The sequence below is a fragment of the Bombina bombina genome, chromosome 4 (assembly GCF_027579735.1).
Source record: "Bombina bombina isolate aBomBom1 chromosome 4, aBomBom1.pri, whole genome shotgun sequence".
Taxonomy (NCBI): Eukaryota; Metazoa; Chordata; class Amphibia; order Anura; family Bombinatoridae; genus Bombina; species Bombina bombina.
The window spans coordinates 286,524,647-286,546,304 of NC_069502.1; the positions used below are offsets into that span (position 1 = coordinate 286,524,647).

Below are 21,658 nucleotides of genomic sequence, written 5' to 3' on the forward strand. Positions count from 1 at the left end.
ATTTGTAGAGCGCCAACAGATTCCGCATGTATTAAACGTGGTAATTGCTGCAGCTATAAAAACGACTCGGAGCATAAAAAATAAAAAAATGAAAAAAATGCATTATAAAAATGCAAATTCAACAATAAAAAATATAAAAATGCCAAATGGAGAGAACAAAAATTTCTGAACAAATCCAAATGCTGAAGGCTGATCTGTAGTAGAGAATCAAAGGTAATTTGGATCCGGATACCTAAAAGGAAACAAGAAATACAACCAGAAGTCTGCTACTACGACAAAGCTTGTAAATGGAAATGTGCTCACCGTATGTCATTCTGGTATGTCGAATGTGGGTCTGTCTACGCGTTTCGGCCTGGAGGGGCCTTTATCAAGACTATACAAGCGTGCGTATCTTTGAAGTATTTAAAGGCTACTTTAGCCTATCAGAACCAAGGGGAGGTGACAAATTTTGCCGCCCTTAGAAATATGGGTGTGTGAGGTTTTGACCAATGAGTAAGTATAGAGTAATGGCGGCCATTTATAATATGGGCAAGGTTATATTTTAAGTAGTCCTTTAGTGTGGTTTATAATAATATATAGATCTAAGGTTGTGGCGGCCATCTTTAAATGAGATCATAGTGGCCATCTTTGAAATGGGCAAAGTGACATTAGTGTGGGTAGTTTACTGAAATACATATCTGAGAGCAAAGTGTTGGCGGCCATTTTTAAATGAGGTCATTGCGGCCATCTTTGAAATGGGCAAATTGACATTAGTGTGGGCAGTGTACTTAAAGACATGGCTAAGAGCAAAGTGTTAGCATCCATCTTTAAAGTGGGCGAAAAGTTATACTAAACTAAAATTTAAATGTAGAGTGGAAGAGAAGAATATAAAGAATATATATAAATCCTAACATTTAGATATGTGTCCACAATTATGTGGATCAATCTATCATTAAAAATATAGATATATAGCTGGAAAAAGATATTTCTGAAAGAGGATCTTATGACTTACAACTGAAATATCAGATATAGACAACACCCTATATTTTACAAAAAATATATACTACATTCATCTAAGGGGATTTAGATGGGTTTAGATAGATCCATGTATTACGGGCACTTTTTAGACCTAGCCTGAAAGGTGAGACACACTTTTACTAATTATACTGAGCCTTTCATTATAAGTAGAGCATAACACTATGCTATACTTGTACATAAAAAATAATAAATTAAATAAATACATAAGCTGATTACATAAAATAAATACATTGGAGATATGTATTTGCAGACAAGCGTAAATATAATATAAAAATAATTAAAAAATATGTATTTCAAATAAATAAACATATCGATAAACATATTAACCATACTTGATTAAGGATCAAAATGATAGAAATATGTAGAAGAATATATATAGCTGTCTAGCCTAATGCTTGCAAGGTGTATAGGCGTTCTTTCTGAAGTGATAGAGCATTTGATGGTGCTTACATGAAAGGAGAGTATAATAAACCTATGTGTAATGTGAACTGCTTACCATGGGGATGGTTCTAGTAATAGAATAAATAAATAAAAAAAATGAGAAGACAAGGTGTATAGGCGTTCTTTCTGAAGTGATAGAGCATTTGATGGTGCTTACATGAAAGGAGAGTATAATAAACCTATGTGTAATGTGAACTGCTTCCCATGGGGATGGTTCTAGTAATAGAATAAATAAATAAATAAATAAAATAAAAAAAATGAGAAGACTGCCTCTATGCTGATGGTCAATTGCATATAGGTGTTTTTTGTACTTCTATTGAGTGTTACTGAAGATGTGCCACTTCAAAGTCTGCATTTAGACCCTTAGGGTACAGACAGTCTAGTTTGAAGATCCATCTATTTTCATTTAATAGAAGAATTTTCTCGAAGTCTCCTCCTCTCCAATTTTTTTGTACTTTTTGTAACCCTGTATATTTGAGAGCCTTAATATCACCGTTGTGTTCATCTCGGAAGTGTTTATATAAAGGTACTACATCTTTACTGCCTTCTATCTTCAGGATATGTTCTCTGATTCGATCTCTCAAGGGCCTGCAGGTCTGACCCACATACTGCAGGCCACAGGAACATTCTAGTAGGTGAAAAGTACCTTTGTCCTTACAGCGAATCATCTGCTGGATTTTGAACTTTTCTTTTGTGACATGTGACTGTACATTTTAAGAGATCGAATCAGAGAACATATCCTGAAGATAGAAGGCAATAAAGATTTAGTACCTTTATATAAACACTTCGAGATAAACACAACGGTGATATTAAGGCTCTCAAATATACAGGGTTACAAAAAGTACAAAATAATTGGAGAGGAGACATCAAGAAAATGTATCTATTAAATGAATATAAATGGATCTTCGAACTAGACTTTCTGTACCCTAAGGGTCTAAATGCAGACTTCGAAGTGGCACATCTTCTGTAACACTCAATAGAAGTGCAAAAAACTCCTATATGCAATTGACCATCAGCATAGAGGCAGTCTTCTCATTTTTTTAAATTTTATTCTATTACTAGAACTCTCCCCATGGGAAGCAGTTCACATTACACATAGGTTTATTATACTCTCCTTTCATGTAAGCACCATCAAATGCTCTATCACTTCAGAAAGTATGCCTATACACCTTGCAAGCATTAGGCTAGACAGCTATATATATTCTTCTAAATATTTCTATAATTTTGATCCTTAATCAAGTATGGTTAATATGTTTATCCATATGTTTATTTTAAATACATATTTTTTAATTATTTTTATATTATATTTACACTTGTCTGCAAATACATATCTCCAATGTATTTATTGTATGTAATCAGCTTATGTATTTATTTAATTTATCATTTTTTATGTACAAGTATAGCATAGTGTTATGCTCTACTTATAATGAAAGGCTCAGTATAATTAGTAAAAGTGTGTCTCACCTTTCAGGCTAGGTCTAAAAAGTGCCCATAATACATGGATCTATCTAAACCACCCTAGATGCATGTAGTATATATATTTTTGTTAAATATAGGGTGTTGTCTATATCTGATATTCAGTTGTAAGTCATAACATCCTCTTTCAGGAATATCTTTTTCCAGCTATATATCTATATTTTTATCTATATTTTTAATGATAGATCGATCAACATAATTGCGGACACATATTTAAATGTTAGGATTTATATATATTCTTTATATTCTTCTCTTCCACTCTACATTTCAATTTTAGTTTAGTATAACTTTTCGCCCACTTTAAAGATGGCTGCTAACACTTTGCTCTTAGCCATGTCTTTTAGTACACTGCCCACACTGTCACTTTGCCCATTTCAAAGATGGCCACTATGACCTCATTTAAAGATGGCCGCCACAACCTTAGAACTATATATTATTTTAAACCACACTAAAGAACTACTAAAAATATAACCTTGCCCATATTATAAATAGCCGCCATTACTCTATACTTACTCATTGGTCAAAACCTCACACACCCATATTTCTGAGGGCGGCAAAATTTATCACCTCCCCTTGGTTCTGATAGGCTAAACTAGCCTTTAAATACTTCAAAGATACGCACGCTGGTATAGTCTTGATAAAGGCCCCTCCAGGCCGAAACGCATAGACAGACCCCCATTCGACATACCAGCCTGACATACGGTGAGCACATTTCCATTTACATGCTTTCTCGTAGTAGCAGACTTCTGGTTGTATTTCTTGTTTCCTTTTAGGTCTCCGGATCCAAATTACCCTTGATTCTCTACTACAGATCAGCCTTCAGCATTTGGATTTGTTCAGAAATTTTTGTTCTCTCCATTTGGCATTTTTATATTTTTTATTGTTGCGTTTGCATTTTTATAATACATTTTTTTTTTTTCATTTTTTACGCTCTGAGTCGTTTTTATAGCTGCAGCAATTACCACGTTTAATACATGCGGAATCTGTTGGCGCTCTACAAATACCTGATAATAAAAATAATAATAATGTTATAATACATTCATATGTTATCACATTTTTATATGCTCTGTTATATAACTGTACGCTATTACATTCTAATACGTTCTACTACATCAATATGTTTATATGAGACATATGAGATATATCATACTCATTCTGCATTTTATCCAATAAAGGGTTAAGAGTAAACTATTGTATTACTAGATGTATGTTTATCAGATATCTGCCAAGACTGATATTCTCAATTATTAAATATTAGATCAAGAGACATTACACTCTTTTAGACATCACGCCTTATTATTTTTCGATTTTCTATTCTCATCTCAGGTCTTATTAGCCACTATTTCCTATTACATTATATTTCTTATAACATTATATGTTTGTTAGCACATGCAGTGATCTACAATAGACAGTGTTGCATTTTTCACATTGCTACAAAGTAGCCTTAAGGCACTCTCTTTCCTTTTTATATATGTTACTTTTTTATATACAAGTAGCTATAATGTTTTAATTTCTAGATTAGTCACATTTATTTCACAAACCACATATTTCTAGCACATTGTTCACGATCGCACACAGTGGAGCTTTTATGATTTATTTCTTTATTGTTTAATTTTTTTAAAGTCTCTCAAGCACGTGCTCTTGCTTATAATTGAATATAACAGTTATAATTGAATATAACTGATAAAATTTGAGCATCCTGTAACTGCACATGGTCAGACATATTGCCAGGTAATGTATGCATGTTCTATATAAAGTTACACTTGCATATATAATACATTTCTACGCCGCACTTAAGCCACTCTTCTTATGAACTAGTTCAGTTTTGGAATATTCCACCCAGGTTACACTTCAAAGCTCAGATCTTTCTCACTCTACTGCGAGATTGTGTTTTTTTCTTTAAAGAGACACCTAGGTAGCTATCTCTTTGGAAGACGGGGTCCCAGGAAGGGAGACTTCTGAAATTCTCGTTAGTGAAGGGGTTAATTAGTTATCTGGTAAGGGTAAAAGTTTTAATGTAGAGGTTACCCTCCCACCTGACACTTCCCACCTCCCTGATCCCTCCTAAACAGTTCTCTCCCCTCCCACACCCACAATCCTGACCACTATCTTAAGTACTGGCAGTCAGTCAGTCAGTTTTTTCTTGTTGTTTTTTTAAAATAAAATTATTATTTTTAAAACAGCTTTCTAACCCTATTCCTCCTAATGGTGTCCACCAGTAACCTGTTTTTAGATTTATTTAGATTTTTTAAATTTATTTATTAACTATTTTATGTATTTTTCTGTAGTGTAGAGGTCCAACCAACCCCCCTCTGATCGCTAATAGAGGGTCCCCCCCACCCAATTTCATATTTTTTTTCTGTAGTGTAGTGTCCCTTTCTCCCATCCTCACTTATTTTAATTCAGTGTAGGGTCCCGCCCCTTCCTCCCAATCCCTCCCCCACTCCATTGCTGTACCGAACACCCACCTCCCTCCCTAACCTCCCACCTGCACAAACGGATGTTCGTTACAGACAGTGACAATGACTGTGTCATTTTCTGTAACTGCCTTTATATGGAACCAGAGCACCGATCATGTTCCACTTCCATATGCAGACAGATGCCTGCAGCTCAGGGACAGCAGCTTTCAGCTGTAACTTCCTGAAGCAAGGACGTATATATAAGTAATGCGGTATGATCGGCAAAGTACCACATTACGTGTATATATATATATATATATATATATATATATATATACATCCTTTTGGGTCAAGGGGTTAATAAATAAGATAAGGTGGACTTTGTATAAATAATTTGATAAGACAATGAGATATTCTCTCCCTGCATTATAAGCTCATTTAAACTGTAGTTAGTATTATAAGTAATTGGAGACATAATTGGAGTAAAACAATCTTAAAATACGTTTTAATTTTAAACCTTTTTTTTTTTAGGTTCTCCATCTAAATTTAACCTCATATCTGGGAGGGCTGGGCCAAGTTATGCCGCCCCAATACTTCCCGCTGTGCAAATGACAACAGAGCAGGTATGTCCCATTATTTACGACAAAAGAATAAAAATTATAGGGTAGTCATATAAAGATGTGAAAACCTTGGAATATAATTTGAAAAAAATAATTGCTATTGCTTTATCATAAAGTGGCCATATCCCAGGTATGTTCTGTTGCACTAAATACTCTCAAAACACTGAGCCATTGAGGAAATGTCACTATATAGAGTGCAAACTGGCACACAGGTAGTGTAATTTATTTTGCACAATATTAACTAATTAAAACATAACCTTTCATCATCCACCATTAAAGAATGTTGCTAGGAATTGAATAGCTGTACAAATACACATTTAAAGGGACAGTCTACACCAGAATTTTTATTGTTTTAAAAGATAGATAATCCCTTTATTACCCATTCCCCACTTTTGCATAACCAACACAGTTATAATAATATACTTTTAACCTCTGTGATTATCTTGTATCTAAGCCTCTGCAAACTGCCCCTTTATTTCAGTTCTTTTGACAGACTTGCAGTTTAGCCAATCAGTGCCTGCTCCCAGATAACTTCACGTGCACGAGCACAGTGTTATCTATATGAAATACGTGAACTAACACCCTCTAGTGGTGAAAAACTGTTAAAATGCATTCTGAAAAGAGGTGGCCTTCTGGTCTAAGAAATTAGCACATGAACCTCCTAGTTTAAGCTTTCAACTAAGAATACCAAGAGAACAAAGCAAAATTGGTGATAAAAGTAAATTGGAAAATTGTTTAAAATTACATGCACTATCTGAATCATGAAAGTTTATTTTGGCCTAGACTGTCCCTTTAAAGAAGTACACTTCCAATTAATTTATTTTAGCAATATTGGTATTTAATGTAGGCAATAGTAATACAGATTGGATGTATTAAGTTGTACAGGCATTATGAATATATATAATAATTTCCCTTAACCCTTTGAGTGCTAAGCACTTTCCCACCTGGGTGCTAAGATTTTTTAATGTTTTTTTTTTTTTTAACATTTTTTTTTAACTTTGTATTTATTTTTCTCAGACCCCCAATACTCACACTGCTGGAAAGGTTGAACGATTACCTTTCCAATTGTGGGTCTTGGGGGTCTGTAGCTGCTTAGATGCCTGAGATACAGGCTTCTAAGCAGCATGCCCCCTGCTCCTATACTTAACATTGTTAAGTATAAATAAAGTTGCGTGGTGACGTCATCACGTTATTGCGCTTGACGTCACCATGCAAAACGGGAAGCCCTGGCGATGCCTGTCACTCTACAGGCACAATCGCCGTGGTAGGAGCGTGTGGGAGCCCCCAGATCTCCCTCAAGGTGGGAGAGTGCTAGCGACGGCTCAGAGCCATCGTTAGCACCAGAGTGGGAAACTCTGCGACGGCTCAGCGCCGTCGTTAGCACTCAAGGGGTTAATAGGGATTTTCATTGTGAATAATATTAGACCAGACCAGCTTTCCACGTATCCCAATCCCTGTGTATCAGGGTTCCCAGAAAAAGAAAATAAAGGTTTCAACAAATAATTATATTTCATTTTAAAGAAACAATAGTGAGCAGGTTAATTATTTTTGTTTTTAGATTTCTTTTTATTAATACTTTTTCTTTTGACAATACAACAATAGATTTGAGGGAAAAAATTAAACAGAAAAGAAAGAACAAGAATTATAACAATGTTACAATTCGGACAAAACTTATTTCCTTCCAACCATTCGTCCCAGGTGATTTAATAACGCATTAAGTAATCCCTTTGGACATTTCACATTAATCTAATGCCCTTATGATTCATACACTTGTTAATATTACTAATTGAAATAATATATTCTAAACAAACATTGTATGTCACCGACTTAACAGTACATAATCACGATTAAATATTCATTCCATTAAACAATTGTACTGTAGTACATATAAGCTAATACAGAAATTAGTTCGTTCAATAATTATAATCAAATGAATACTCTCAAAAAAAACTCCAGACAAAAAAAATTATTACATCCAGCTAATTAGCCCATATTATGGGGAAATTACCATTGAGAATGTTTAGTTGGAAAAAAATGGATTGACTAAATGGATAAACCAATTGTTTTTGTGCCCGCACTAGCATTGTCTGAATAACCCTACTCCATTTGGCAAAGAAAGATTCTGTTTTTCATTGCAATTCGGTTCAATATATTGTTCTATTATTATTTATGTCTCTATTCGCTTAGAAAACTCACTAATGCTTGGCGCTCATCTAGCTTTCCATGTTTCTAATATCAGAATGCGTCCAATCATAATTGCAGTATTAATTAAAGGAGTATTCTTAAGCTTTTTATCTTGTTTTACTAGAGTAAAAATCTGTTGAGTTTTTAACAAAATCTTAAAATCCAAGGGTCTGTTAAGCAAATAATTAATTTTCGACCAGAAATGCATTATTTTCGGACACCACCAAAAACAGTGCAAAAGATCAGCTTTATTAGAACTATATCTAGAACACAAGTTCCCTTCTAAGTACCAACCTGACATTTTTTTGGCGTAATGTAAGTCATATTGATTAATTTGAATTGTGATTCCTTACATGCGTTGGAGGTTTTTTGTTTTCTTAGTTAATAGGAAACTTGATTGAATATCCTCCAAAGTTACCTCTGGAACAATTTATTCCATTTAATCAATAGAACATTTATATATTGCTGCCCCTTATGATGAACCAGGGTGGCATAAAACTTTAATACCGTCTGCTAAATTTCTGAGTGTCCAGTCCGTGCCATGTTTTGTTTTGTCGCAACTGGAGGTATTAAAAAAAAATCAGATCTCGGAATTCCATATTCTGTCACAATCTGGTAAAAAGGTTTCATGTGACAAGTTAATGGTTCAACCACCTGAGAAATATATACAAGCCCTTGGTTATTCCACTCTAAAAAAATTGATCGCCCTAATTCGGCTAGAAATACATATGGTATATCATTTATTTATGCACATATTTTATGCTAACAAATTATGTCATGCTGATATTAGACAGTAATTTAGATGGGGGGCAGTGTAGAATCGCATTTAAAGAAAATGGAGAAACTTAATCTGATTCTATTTCCCGAAAAGTAACATATTCTTTCTTAGTGATCCAGTCCAATCAGAAACTTAATCTGATTCTATTTCCAGAAAAGTAACACATTCTTTCTTATTGATCCAGTCTACTGCGTATTTTAACAGAGATTCACAGTTATAGTATCGGATATTCGGAAATGCCATTCCAGCAGCATTTTTATCAATAGATAATTTCATCATAGATACTCGTGGTCTTTTGCCTTGTCATATAAAATAAGAAAATAGGCAATTGAACATACTTATATGTTTCCTAGATAATAAGAGCGGCAGATTTTGAAGCAGATATAATAGTTTAGGGAATAAAACTACTTTAATTAGTACAATTTGTGCTGAGAAAGGGAGAGGTAAATTCATATACTGCTCTAATTTTTTTTTACAATATTCAAAGAAACCAGGAAAATTAAGCGCGTACCACTGCGATGGATTTGTACTGAGAATTTTACCTAAATATTTGAAGACTTTTACTTCCTTGAAAGGATGACTTTCTATACTAGAAGGAGTTCTCAGATCCAAAGTAGCTCTGATTTTAATACATTAATTTTATATCCTGAGATAGAACTATAGATGTCTATAATATAAATGAATTGGGGAATGCTCTGAGCAGTATTCCTAAGAAAAATAAGTAAGTCATCTGCATAAAGTAACAGAGTCATAATATTTTTCCCTAAATAAATACCTTTCAATTCCTGTTTTAGGAATATTGCTAACTGTTCCAATGATAAATTGAAAAGTGGCGAAAGGGGGCATCCTTGCCTAGTACCTCTATTTAACCTAAATCATTCAGTTATTTCACCATTAATAATTAGGGAAGAAAAAGGATTCTTGTAAATAATATCAACAAATTGCTGAAATTGGCCTTTAAACCCAAATTGGTCTAGCGAAGTAAACAGGTGATCCCAGATTATCGATTTGAATGTCTTCTCGGCATCAACTGTAAGAATTGCTAAGTCTTTTTTTTTTTATATGATTTCTTGGAATTGAATTTATTCCAGAACCAATCCAGCAATACTGTGAGTTTACGCAAGTTTTTCACCGAACTTCGGCCTGTCATGAAACCTACCTGATCATGGTGAATTAGAGGATCAAGACATTTTTGTAGTCTCTTAGATAGAATAAATGTTAACAACTTATAGTCTACATTAAGTAACGATATCGGCCTATACGAGGTAGGATTTTCTGGATCTTTGCCCTTTTTTAAAATCAGAGCAATATTTGAGGCAGCAAAATTAGTATAACATTCTTTTTTTTTCCTGATAATATTCATTAAACAATTTATGTAAAACTGGAGTTATTTGTTCTTGCAGAATTTTTATAAAATTCGGCTGGGAGAGAATCAGGGACTGGGGCTTTGTTTAATTTAGCGGTCTTAATACTTTCTTTAATTTCCTTGATAGAGATAGATTGATTAAGTTCGGCTAATTGATCCAGAGGTATCTTTGGAATTTTGATATTTTGCCAAAATAAATTTTTATTTTCAAAATGAACCTCTCTTTCTGCATAAAACTTTAAAATCTGAACTTTTAGTAAATCTCTGAGATTTTGACTTAACCGCCAAAATCCTGTTGTCTGATCTTTTCTTAGTGACCCGTGCTATTTATTTAGCTGAGTGTCCTGTATAGCCCCCATATAGTGCTTTTGTCTAATTTCACCAATAGCTGTTTGTTGTTTTAAAAATATCTCTCTCTGACTTTGCTTTGATATGCTTATCCCAATTTTGTTCACTTGATGTTAGGATATATGCTTTATAACTATTCTTGAGACCATTGGCTAGTTGGAGCTCCCTTTGTTTATTCTTCCGTTTCCACTTGCACATAAACGCTTTAATTTCTCCTCTAAAACAACATTTTGCAGTCTCCCAAAAAATGTCTTATTAAAATTATGGAATTCAAACCACTTGGATTGGAGCTAGGTTTTAAATTTAATATTATGTATCAAGTGTTTAGGAAAAATTGTTTGGTTCTTTTCTTAAAGTGAATGTCAATTTTGATGCTAAAGTGCCCGGTTTTTAAAAATTCGATTAAAAACAGGGGCACTTTAATTCATCAAAATTTACATTTCACTCCTGTTGTGAAAAAAACTTACCTTTTAAACTTGACAGCCGCTCCAGCTTCCTCTGGTCGTTGCAAGCCTTTCCTGACGTCAGAAATGGATAGATCATCCTCCAATTACGGCTTCCCCCCGGGGGAATCAGTGTCTGATTCAACGCCGTGATTGGAGGAAGCCGGATTCCTCATTTTAGACCTATGAAGAGGCTTTGCGACGGGTGGCGGAAGCTGAAGCGACTGTCAAGTTTAAAAGGTTTTTTTTTTCTCAACAGGAGTGAAATGTAAATTTTGATGAATTAAAGTGCCCCTGTTTTTAATCGAATTTTTAAAAACCGGACACTCTAGCATCAAAATTGACATTCACTTTAAGTTAGATTTGATAACTAAAGTTAGAATAGCATGATCTGATAGGACGATATCTGCAATATCTGTTGCTACCTCTAACCCACACAGTTTGTCAGAGATCAAGAACAGATCAATTCTTGAGAATGTTTTATGGCTTTTGGATTCACATGTATAGGTTCTTAAATCGAGGTTTTGTATGCGCCAAATATCTTTAACAGCAAGTGAATTACAGAAGTTTTGCAATATCTTGGCTTCTTTAGTTTTCTTATTCTGAGATCCTCTTTCAAACCTGTCAAGCTTAATATCAGGGGCCATATTGAAATCCCCAGCTATAATTACATTTTCCTCTGTATATTTTGAAAGTTTTGCACTAAGATTATCCTAAAATTCCCCATCTAAGGAGTTAGGGCCATTGACATTACATAAAATTAATGGTGAATTATTGATTTTGATTTTTATTATTTGGAATCTTCCTTCGGGATCTCCCTCAACATGTAGAATATTATACGATAGGTTCTTATTAATTAAAATAGCCACCCCTCTCTTTCTTTTGCCATATGGAGTCGCTACAACTTCACCAACCCACTGAATCTTTAATTTAGGTATTTCTGGGGCTTTAAGGTGAGTTTCTTGCAGGCAAACTATATCAGGATTAAATTTCCCAGCCTGTCTTATAATAGATTTCCTTTTAATGGGGGAGGTTATACCTCTCACATTCCAGGATAACATTTTTATATCAGAACAAGCCATATGTTAGAAAGTCAGAGAATAGGAGAATCTTATGTTGATCTATCATAAACTGATATTTTTTCCTATAACATCTAAGAAGATTGATTTTAGCCTGGAATTTTTTTTATTTTATTAAAAATATTTTTATTGAAAATTTTTCAAAATTGAACAGGTGATCAACATATACATATTACATGAATATTCAATTAACAGAAATATAATCATCTAATATATCAGTATATAGAAAATCACATTTAGGTATAGTTCCTTAGGTACTTTTGTCATACCAAAACATTTAGTATTCACCAATGGTATGTCATATTAATTGAAAAAAGTGGTAGCACATCTAATCAAAATACTTCCAATATGTTTTTCAATTGTTTTTACGGTAGTGGCAGTCCAGATTTGCTAAGCAATTAACATTTAAACGATATGGGATCTGTGTCTGAACCATAGGAATAGGGATAAGAGGGAGTGGGTAGCAAAAGCGGGGAGAGGGAGAGTATGAAAGAGGGGAGAGGAGCAGAGAAAGAAAAAAAAAAAAAAGGAGGGGGGATGTAATATTTTTCCCCCCTTTTTCTCCCTTCCCTTCCTCCACTATAAATATTCGTCACCAGTATAATAAAATGTTATACTTCTATTTATAAAGTCTAATGTGGGTTATAAAATAATCATTATTTATGAAGCCATGTGTCCCAAATTAGCCAGTAGATGTCCATTTAATCAACCAAATTGAAAAAATATCTCTCCGTTAGCCATGTAGTCTATTACAGTTTTAATCTCTGAGAGGGGTGGAGGTTCAAGAGTTTTCCAAGCCCTAGCAATGCACAACTTTGTTGCAGTGAAAATATAGACCAGTAATCTCCTCAACATCTGTGGTATGTCAGTTGCTATAACATGTTGCAGTGCATTAGCAGGCGATATATCAGTGATAAGTTTCAGAGAGTTACACATGCTGTCCACATAATGTATTAAGTTTTGGGCATTCACACCAAATATGCAAGTCTGATCTTGTTCCGCCACAACCGCGCCAACATAAGGATGAGATCTCAGGGTACGTTCTGGCAAGCCGTATCTGGGTTCTATGCCACTTCAAGAGTACTTTTATATATGCTTCCAGCATAGTAACACAGTGTATGGTCTTTTTAGTGAGTGTGATCGCGCACTCCCATTCGCTATCCGATATATTAGTGCCTAACTCTCTAATCCATGCTTAATATTGCCATGGAACCCCAGGGGTGATGTCCGACAGTAGTAAATTATAGTGAATTGTGAGGGGTTTGGGGAACTTAATCCCACTTTTCCATCTGGTCTCCCATGGAGTCGATCTCCGAATGGGATTTGTGAGGAATCCCCAAGATTTCAAAAAGCTCTGAACTCTAAGAGATTCAAATGGCAGCCAAACAGGACAAGGCTCGAATTTACTAGATATTAGAGACAAATCAGGGGTTTGATTTTGACCAAAAAAATCTTCAACAATTAAGAATCCCTTCTGTTTCCACTCACTGGAATGAGTATTTTTAAGATCCCAAAATAAACTTGCCATGGATGAGGAGCGATTAGTGATCTATTTCTCAGAGATTCCCATGTTAATAAATGATGTATCACAACATTAGAAATATGAGGGATGAGTTGCCTAACGTTAGGGACCCAAATTAACCCCTTAACGACTGAGGACGTGCAGGGTACGTCCTCAGAAAAAAGGCAGTTAATGCCTGAGAACGTACCCTGCACGTCCTCAGTGTGGAAAGCAGCTGGAAGCGATCCTGCTCGCTTCCAGCTGCTTTCCGGTTATTGCAGTGATGCCTCGATATGGAGGCATCCTGCAATAACCTTTTTAAGTAATCCGGTGCAGAGAGAGCCACTCTGTGGCCCTCTCTGCACCGGAGATCGGTGGCTACCTGCGTTGGTGGGTGGGAGCCGGACCGGGAGGCGGGTGGCGGCCATCGATGGCCATGTGGATGTGAAGGGGGGCGGGATCGTGGGCGGGGGTGGCTGGGGGCGCGCACGGGCGCGCGCGCGTGCACGGGAGGGTGGGGGCGGGCGCGTGCACGGGGAGGGAGCGGGTGGGAACCGCTACACTGCAGAAAATTTGAAAATAAAAAGATAAAAAATATCGAAAATTGTAATAATCAGCAAGGTGGTGGGGGTTTGTCTGTGGGGGGTGGGGGGAAGCTACACTACAGAAAAAAAAACCAAAGACAAAAAAAGCACTTTTCTCCAACATAGGTGTGTCCGGTCCACGGCGTCATCCTTACTTGTGGGATATTCTCTTCCCCAACAGGAAATGGCAAAGAGCCCAGCAAAGCTGGTCACATGATCCCTCCTAGGCTCCGCCTACCCCAGTCATTCTCTTTGCCGTTGTACAGGCAACATCTCCACGGAGATGGCTTAGAGTTTTTTAGTGTTTAACTGTAGTTTTTCATTATTCAATCAAGAGTTTGTTATTTTCAAATAGTGCTGGTACGTACTATTTACTCAGAAACAGAAAAGAGATGAAGAATTCTGTTTGTATGAGGAAAATGATTTTAGCAACCGTAACTAAAATCCATGGCTGTTCCACACAGGACTGTTGAGAGCAATTAACTTCAGTTGGGGGAACAGTTTGCAGTCCTTTGCTGCTTGAGGTATGACACATTCTAACAAGACGATGTAATGCTGGAAGCTGTCATTTTCCCTATGGGATCCGGTAAGCCATGTTTATTACGATTGTAAATAAGGGCTTCACAAGGGCTTATTTAGACTGTAGACCTTTTTTTGGGCTAAATCGATTGATATTAACACTTATTTAGCCTTGAGGAATCATTTATTCTGGGTATTTTGATATAATAATATCGGCAGGCACTGTTTTAGACACCTTATTCTTTAGGGGCTTTCCCAAAGCATAGGCAGAGTCTCATTTTCGCGCCGGTGTTGCGCACTTGTTTTTGAGAGGCATGGCATGCAGTCGCATGTGAGAGGAGCTCTGATACTTATAAAAGACTTCTGAAGGCGTCATTTGGTATTGTATTCCCCTTTGGGTTTGGTTGGGTCTCAGCAAAGCAGATACCAGGGACTGTAAAGGGGTTAAAGCTTAAAACGGCTCCGGTTCCGTTATTTTAAGGGTTAAAGCTTCCAAAATTGGTGTGCAATATTTTCAAGGCTTTAAGACACTGTGGTGAAAGTTTGGTGAATTTTGAACAATTCCTTCATGTTTTTTCGCAATTGCAGTAATAAAGTGTGTTCAGTTTAAAATTTAAAGTGACAGTAACGGTTTTATTTCAAAACGTTTTTTGTACTTTCTTATCAAGTTTATGCCTGTTTAACATGTCTGAACTACCAGATAGACTGTGTTCTGAATGTGGGGAAGCCAGAATTCCTATTCATTTAAATAAATGTGATTTATGTGATAATGACAATGATGCCCAAGATGATTCCTCAAGTGAGGGGAGTAAGCATGGTACTGCATCATTCCCTCCTTCGTCTACACGAGTCTTGCCCACTCAGGAGGCCCCTAGTACATCTAGCGCGCCAATACTCCTTACTATGCAACAATTAACGGCTGTAATGGATAATTCTGTCAAAAACATTTTAGCCAAAATGAACCCTTGTCAGCGTAAGCGTGGATGCTCTGTTTTAGTTACTGAAGAGCATGACGACGCTGATATTAATATCTCTGAAGGGCCCCTAACCCAATCTGAGGGGGCCAGGGAGGTTTTGTCTGAGGGAGAAATTACTGATTTAGGGAACATTTCTCAGCAGGCTGAATCTGATGTGATTACTTTTAAATTTAAATTGGAACATCTCCGCATTTTGCTTAAGGAGGTATTATCCACTCTGGATGATTGTGAAAATTTGGTCATCCCAGAGAAACTATGTAAAATGGACAAGTTCCTAGAGGTGCCGGGGCTCCCAGAAGCTTTTCCTATACCCAAGCGGGTGGCGGACATTGTTAATAAAGAATGGGAAAGGCCCGGTATTCCTTTCGTCCCTCCCCCCATATTTAAAAAATTGTTTCCTATGGTCGACCCCAGAAAGGACTTATGGCAGTCAGTCCCCAAGGTCGAGGGAGCGGTTTCTACTTTAAACAAACGCACCACTATTCCCATAGAGGATAGTTGTGCTTTCAAAGATCCTATGGATAAAAAATTAGAAGGTTTGCTTAAAAAGATGTTTGTTCAGCAGGGTTACCTTCTACAACCCATTTCATGCATTGTCCCTGTCACTACAGCCGCATATTTCTGGTTTGATGAACTGATTAAGGTGCTCGATAGTGACTCTCCTCCTTATGAGGAGATTATGGACAGAGTCAATGCTCTCAAATTGGCTAATTCTTTCACTCTAGACGCCTCTTTGCAATTGGCTAAGTTAGCGGCTAAGAATTCTGGGTTTGCTATTGTGGCGCGCAGAGCGCTTTGGTTGAAATCTTGGTCGGCTGATGCGTCTTCCAAGAACAAGCTACTAAACATTCCTTTCAAGGGGAAAACGCTGTTTGGTCCTGACTTGAAAGAGATTATCTCTGATATCACTGGGGGTAAGGGCCATGCCCTTCCTCAGGATCGGCCTTTCAAGGCAAAAAATAGACCTAATTTTCGTCCCTTTCGTAAAAACGGACCAGCCCAAGGTGCTACGTCCTCTAAGCAAGAGGGTAATACTTCTCAGGCCAAGCCAGCTTGGAGACCAATGCAAGGCTGGAACAAGGGAAAGCAGGCCAAGAAACCTGCCACTGCTACCAAGACAGCATGAAATATCGGCCCCCGATCCGGGACCGGATCTGGTGGGGGGCAGACTCTCTCTCTTCGCTCAGGCTTGGGCAAGAGATGTTCTGGATCCTTGGGCGCTAGAAATAGTCTCCCAGGGTTATCTTCTGGAATTCAAGGGACTTCCCCCAAGGGGGAGGTTCCACAGGTCTCAGTTGTCTTCAGACCACATAAAAAGACAGGCGTTCTTACATTGTGTAGAAGACCTGTTAAAAATGGGAGTGATTCATTCTGTTCCATTGAGAGAACAAGGGATGGGGTTCTACTCCAATCTGTTCATAGTTCCCAAAAAAGAGGGAACGTTCAGACCAATCCTAGATCTCAAGATCTTAAACAAATTTCTCAAGGTCCCATCGTTCAAGATGGAAACCATTCGAACTATCCTTCCTTCCATCCAGGAAGGTCAATTCATGACCACGGTGGATTTAAAGGATGCGTATCTACATATTCCTATCCACAAGGAACATCATCGGTTCCTAAGGTTTGCATTCCTGGACAAACATTACCAGTTCGTGGCGCTTCCTTTCGGATTAGCCACTGCTCCAAGGATTTTCACAAAGGTACTAGGGTCCCTTCTAGCGGTGCTAAGACCAAGGGGCATTGCAGTAGTACCTTACCTGGACGACATTCTGATTCAAGCGTCGTCCCTCCCTCGAGCAAAGGCTCACACGGACATCGTCCTGGCCTTTCTCAGATCGCACGGCTGGAAAGTGAACGTGGAAAAGAGTTCTCTATCCCCGTCAACAAGGGTTCCCTTCTTGGGAACAATTATAGACTCCTCAGAAATGAGGATTTTTCTAACAGAGGCCAGAAAGACAAAACTTCTGGACTCTTGTCGAATACTTCATTCCGTTCCTCTTCCTTCCGTAGCTCAGTGCATGGAAGTGATCGGGTTGATGGTAGCGGCAATGGACATAGTTCCTTTTGCGCGCATTCATCTAAGACCATTACAACTGTGCATGCTCAGTCAGTGGAATGGGGACTATACAGACTTGTCTCCAAAGATACAAGTAAATCAGAGGACCAGAGACTCACTCCGTTGGTGGCTGTCCCTGGACAACCTGTCACGAGGGATGACATTCCGCAGACCAGAGTGGGTCATTGTCACGACCGACGCCAGTCTGATGGGCTGGGGCGCGGTCTGGGGATCCCTGAAAGCTCAGGGTCTTTGGTCTCGGGAAGAATCTCTTCTACCGATAAATATTCTGGAACTGAGAGCGATATTCAATGCTCTCAAGGCTTGGCCTCAGCTAGCGAGGACCAAGTTCATACGGTTTCAATCAGACAACATGACGACTGTTGCGTACATCAACCATCAGGGGGGAACAAGGAGTTCCCTAGCGATGGAAGAAGTGACCAAGATTATTCTATGGGCGGAGTCTCACTCCTGCCACCTGTCTGCTATCCACATCCCGGGAGTGGAAAATTGGGAAGCGGATTTTCTGAGTCGTCAGACATTGCATCCGGGGGAGTGGGAACTCCATCCGGAAATCTTTGCCCAAGTCACTCAACTATGGGGCATTCCAGACATGGATCTGATGGCCTCTCGTCAGAACTTCAAAGTTCCTTGCTACGGGTCCAGATCCAGGGATCCCAAGGCGGCTCTAGTGGATGCACTAGTAGCACATTGGACCTTCAAACTAGCTTATGTGTTCCCGCCGTTTCCTCTCATCCCCAGGCTGGTAGCCAGGATCAATCAGGAGAGGGCGTCGGTGATCTTGATAGCTCCTGCGTGGCCACGCAGGACTTGGTATGCAGATCTGGTGAATATGTCATCGGCTCCACCTTGGAAGCTACCTTTGAGACGAGACCTTCTTGTTCAGGGTCCGTTCGAACATCCGAATCTGGTTTCACTCCAGCTGACTGCTTGGAGATTGAACGCTTGATTTTATCGAAGCGAGGTTTCTCAGATTCTGTTATCGATACTCTTGTTCAGGCCAGAAAGCCTGTAACTAGAAAGATTTACCACAAAATTTGGAAAAAATATATCTGTTGGTGTGAATCTAAAGGATTCCCTTGGGACAAGGTTAAGATTCCTAGGATTCTATCCTTCCTTCAAGAAGGATTGGAAAAAGGATTATCGGCAAGTTCCCTGAAGGGACAGATTTCTGCCTTGTCGGTGTTACTTCACAAAAAACTGGCAGCTGTGCCAGATGTTCAGGCCTTTGTTCAGGCTCTGGTTAGAATCAAGCCTGTTTACAAACCTTTGACTCCTCCTTGGAGTCTCAATTTAGTTCTTTCAGTTCTTCAGGGGGTTCCGTTTGAACCCTTACATTCCGTTGATATTAAGTTATTATCTTGGAAAGTTTTGTTTTTAGTTGCAATTTCTTCTGCTAGAAGAGTTTCAGAATTATCTGCTCTGCAGTGTTCTCCTCCTTATCTGGTGTTCCATGCAGATAAGGTGGTTTTACGTACTAAACCTGGTTTTCTTCCAAAAGTTGTTTCTAACAAAAACATTAACCAGGAGATTATCGTACCTTCTCTGTGTCCGAAACCAGTTTCAAAGAAGGAACGCTTGTTGCACAATTTGGATGTTGTTCGCGCTCTAAAATTCTATTTAGATGCTACAAAGGATTTTAGACAAACATCTTCCTTGTTTGTTGTTTATTCAGGTAAAAGGAGAGGTCAAAAAGCAACTTCTACCTCTCTCTCTTTTTGGATTAAAAGCATCATCAGATTGGCTTACGAGACTGCCGGACGGCAGCCTCCCGAAAGAATCACAGCTCATTCCACTAGGGCTGTGGCTTCCACATGGGCCTTCAAGAACGAGGCTTCTGTTGATCAGATATGTAGGGCAGCGACTTGGTCTTCACTGCACACTTTTACCAAATTTTACAAGTTTGATACTTTTGCTTCTTCTGAGGCTATTTTTGGGAGAAAGGTTTTGCAAGCCGTGGTGCCTTCCATTTAGGTGACCTGATTTGCTCCCTCCCTTCATCCGTGTCCTAAAGCTTTGGTATTGGTTCCCACAAGTAAGGATGACGCCGTGGACCGGACACACCTATGTTGGAGAAAACAGAATTTATGTTTACCTGATAAATTTCTTTCTCCAACGGTGTGTCCGGTCCACGGCCCGCCCTGGTTTTTTAATCAGGTCTGATAATTTATTTTCTTTAACTACAGTCACCACGGTACCATATGGTTTCTCCTATGCTATTATTCCTCCTTAACGTCGGTCGAATGACTGGGGTAGGCGGAGCCTAGGAGGGATCATGTGACCAGCTTTGCTGGGCTCTTTGCCATTTCCTGTTGGGGAAGAGAATATCCCACAAGTAAGGATGACGCCGTGGACCGGACACACCGTTGGAGAAAGAAATTTATCAGGTAAACATAAATTCTGTTTTTATTGTAAACTGGGTACTGGCAGACAGCTGCCAGTACCCAAGATGGCCCCCAATAAGGCAGAGGGGAGGGTTAGAGAGCGGTTTTGGGGGGGATCAGGGAGGTTGGGGGCTAAGGGGGGGATCCTACACAGTAGCATATGTAAATATGCTAAAAAAAATTTCATTTTTTTTTTAAAACCCTTTTATTTTAGTACTGGCAGACTTTCTGCCAGTACTTAAGACTGCGGGGACAATTGTGGGGTGGGGGAGGGAAGGGAGCTGTTTGGGAGGGATCAGGGGGTGGGATGTGTCAGATGGGAGGCTGATCTCTACACTAAAGCTAAAATTAACCCTGCAAGCTCACTACAAACTCCCTAATTAACCCTTTCACTGCTAGCCATAATACACGTGTGAGGCGCAACAGGATTTAGTGGCCTTCTAATTACCAGAAAGCAACGCCAAAGTCATATATGTCTGCTATTTCTGAACAAAGGGGATCCCAGACAAGCATTTACAACCATTTGTGCCATAATTGCACAAGCTGTTTGTAAATGATTTCAGTGAGAAACCTAAAATTGTGAAAATTTTTAGTTTTTTTTTAATTTGATCGCATTTGGCGGTGAAATGGTGGCATGAAATATACCAAAATGTGCCTAGATCAATACTTGGGGTTGTCTACTACACTACACTAAAGCTAAAATTAACCCTACAAGCTCCCTAAAAGCTCCCTAATTAACCCCTTAACTGCTGGGCATGATACACTTGTGGTGCGCAGTGGCATTTAGCGGCCTTCTAATTACCAAAAAGCAACGCCAAAGCCATATATGTCTGCTATTTCTGAACAAAGGGGATCCCAGAGAAGAATTTACAACCATTTATGCCATAATTGCACAAGCTGTTTGTAAATGATTTCAGTGAGAAACCTAAAGTTTGTGAAAAAATTTGTGAAAAAGTGAACAATTTTTTGTATTTGATCGCATTTGGCGGTGAAATGGTGGTATGAAATATACCAAAATTGGCCTAGATCAATACTTTGGGATGTCTACTAAAAAAAAATATATACATGTCAAGGGATATTCAGGGATTCCTGAAAGATATCAGTGTTCTAATGTAACTAGCGCTAATTTTGAAAAAAAGTGGTTTGGAAATAGCAAAGTGCTACTTGTATTTATGGCCCTATAACTTGCAAAAAAAGCAAAGAACATGTAAACATTGGGTATTTCTAAACTCAGGACAAAATTTAGAAACTATTTAGCATGGGTGTTTTTTGGTGGTTTTAGATATGTAACAGATTTTGGGGGTCAAAGTTAGAAAAAGTGTGTTTTTTTCAATTTTTCCTCATATTTTATCATTTTTTTATAGTAAATTATAAGATATGATGAAAATAATGGTATCTTTAGAAAGTCCATTTAATGGCGAGAAAAACGGTATATAATATGTGTGGGTACAGTAAATGAGTAAGA

The 21,658-nt window shown here is 38.0% G+C and overlaps 1 protein-coding gene across 3 annotated transcripts in view; it reads left to right on the forward strand.

Moving 5' to 3' along the window:
• Nucleotides 1-21,658, forward strand: part of HLTF (helicase like transcription factor) — a 502,174-nt gene that overhangs the window by 37,161 nt on the left and 443,355 nt on the right. For all 3 annotated transcript variants that reach the window (XM_053709998.1, XM_053709997.1, XM_053709996.1), the window contains exon 5: nt 5,865-5,956. In XM_053709998.1, the coding sequence (XP_053565973.1) occupies nt 5,865-5,956 (92 nt within the window). The remainder of the gene's footprint in view (nt 1-5,864; nt 5,957-21,658) is intronic.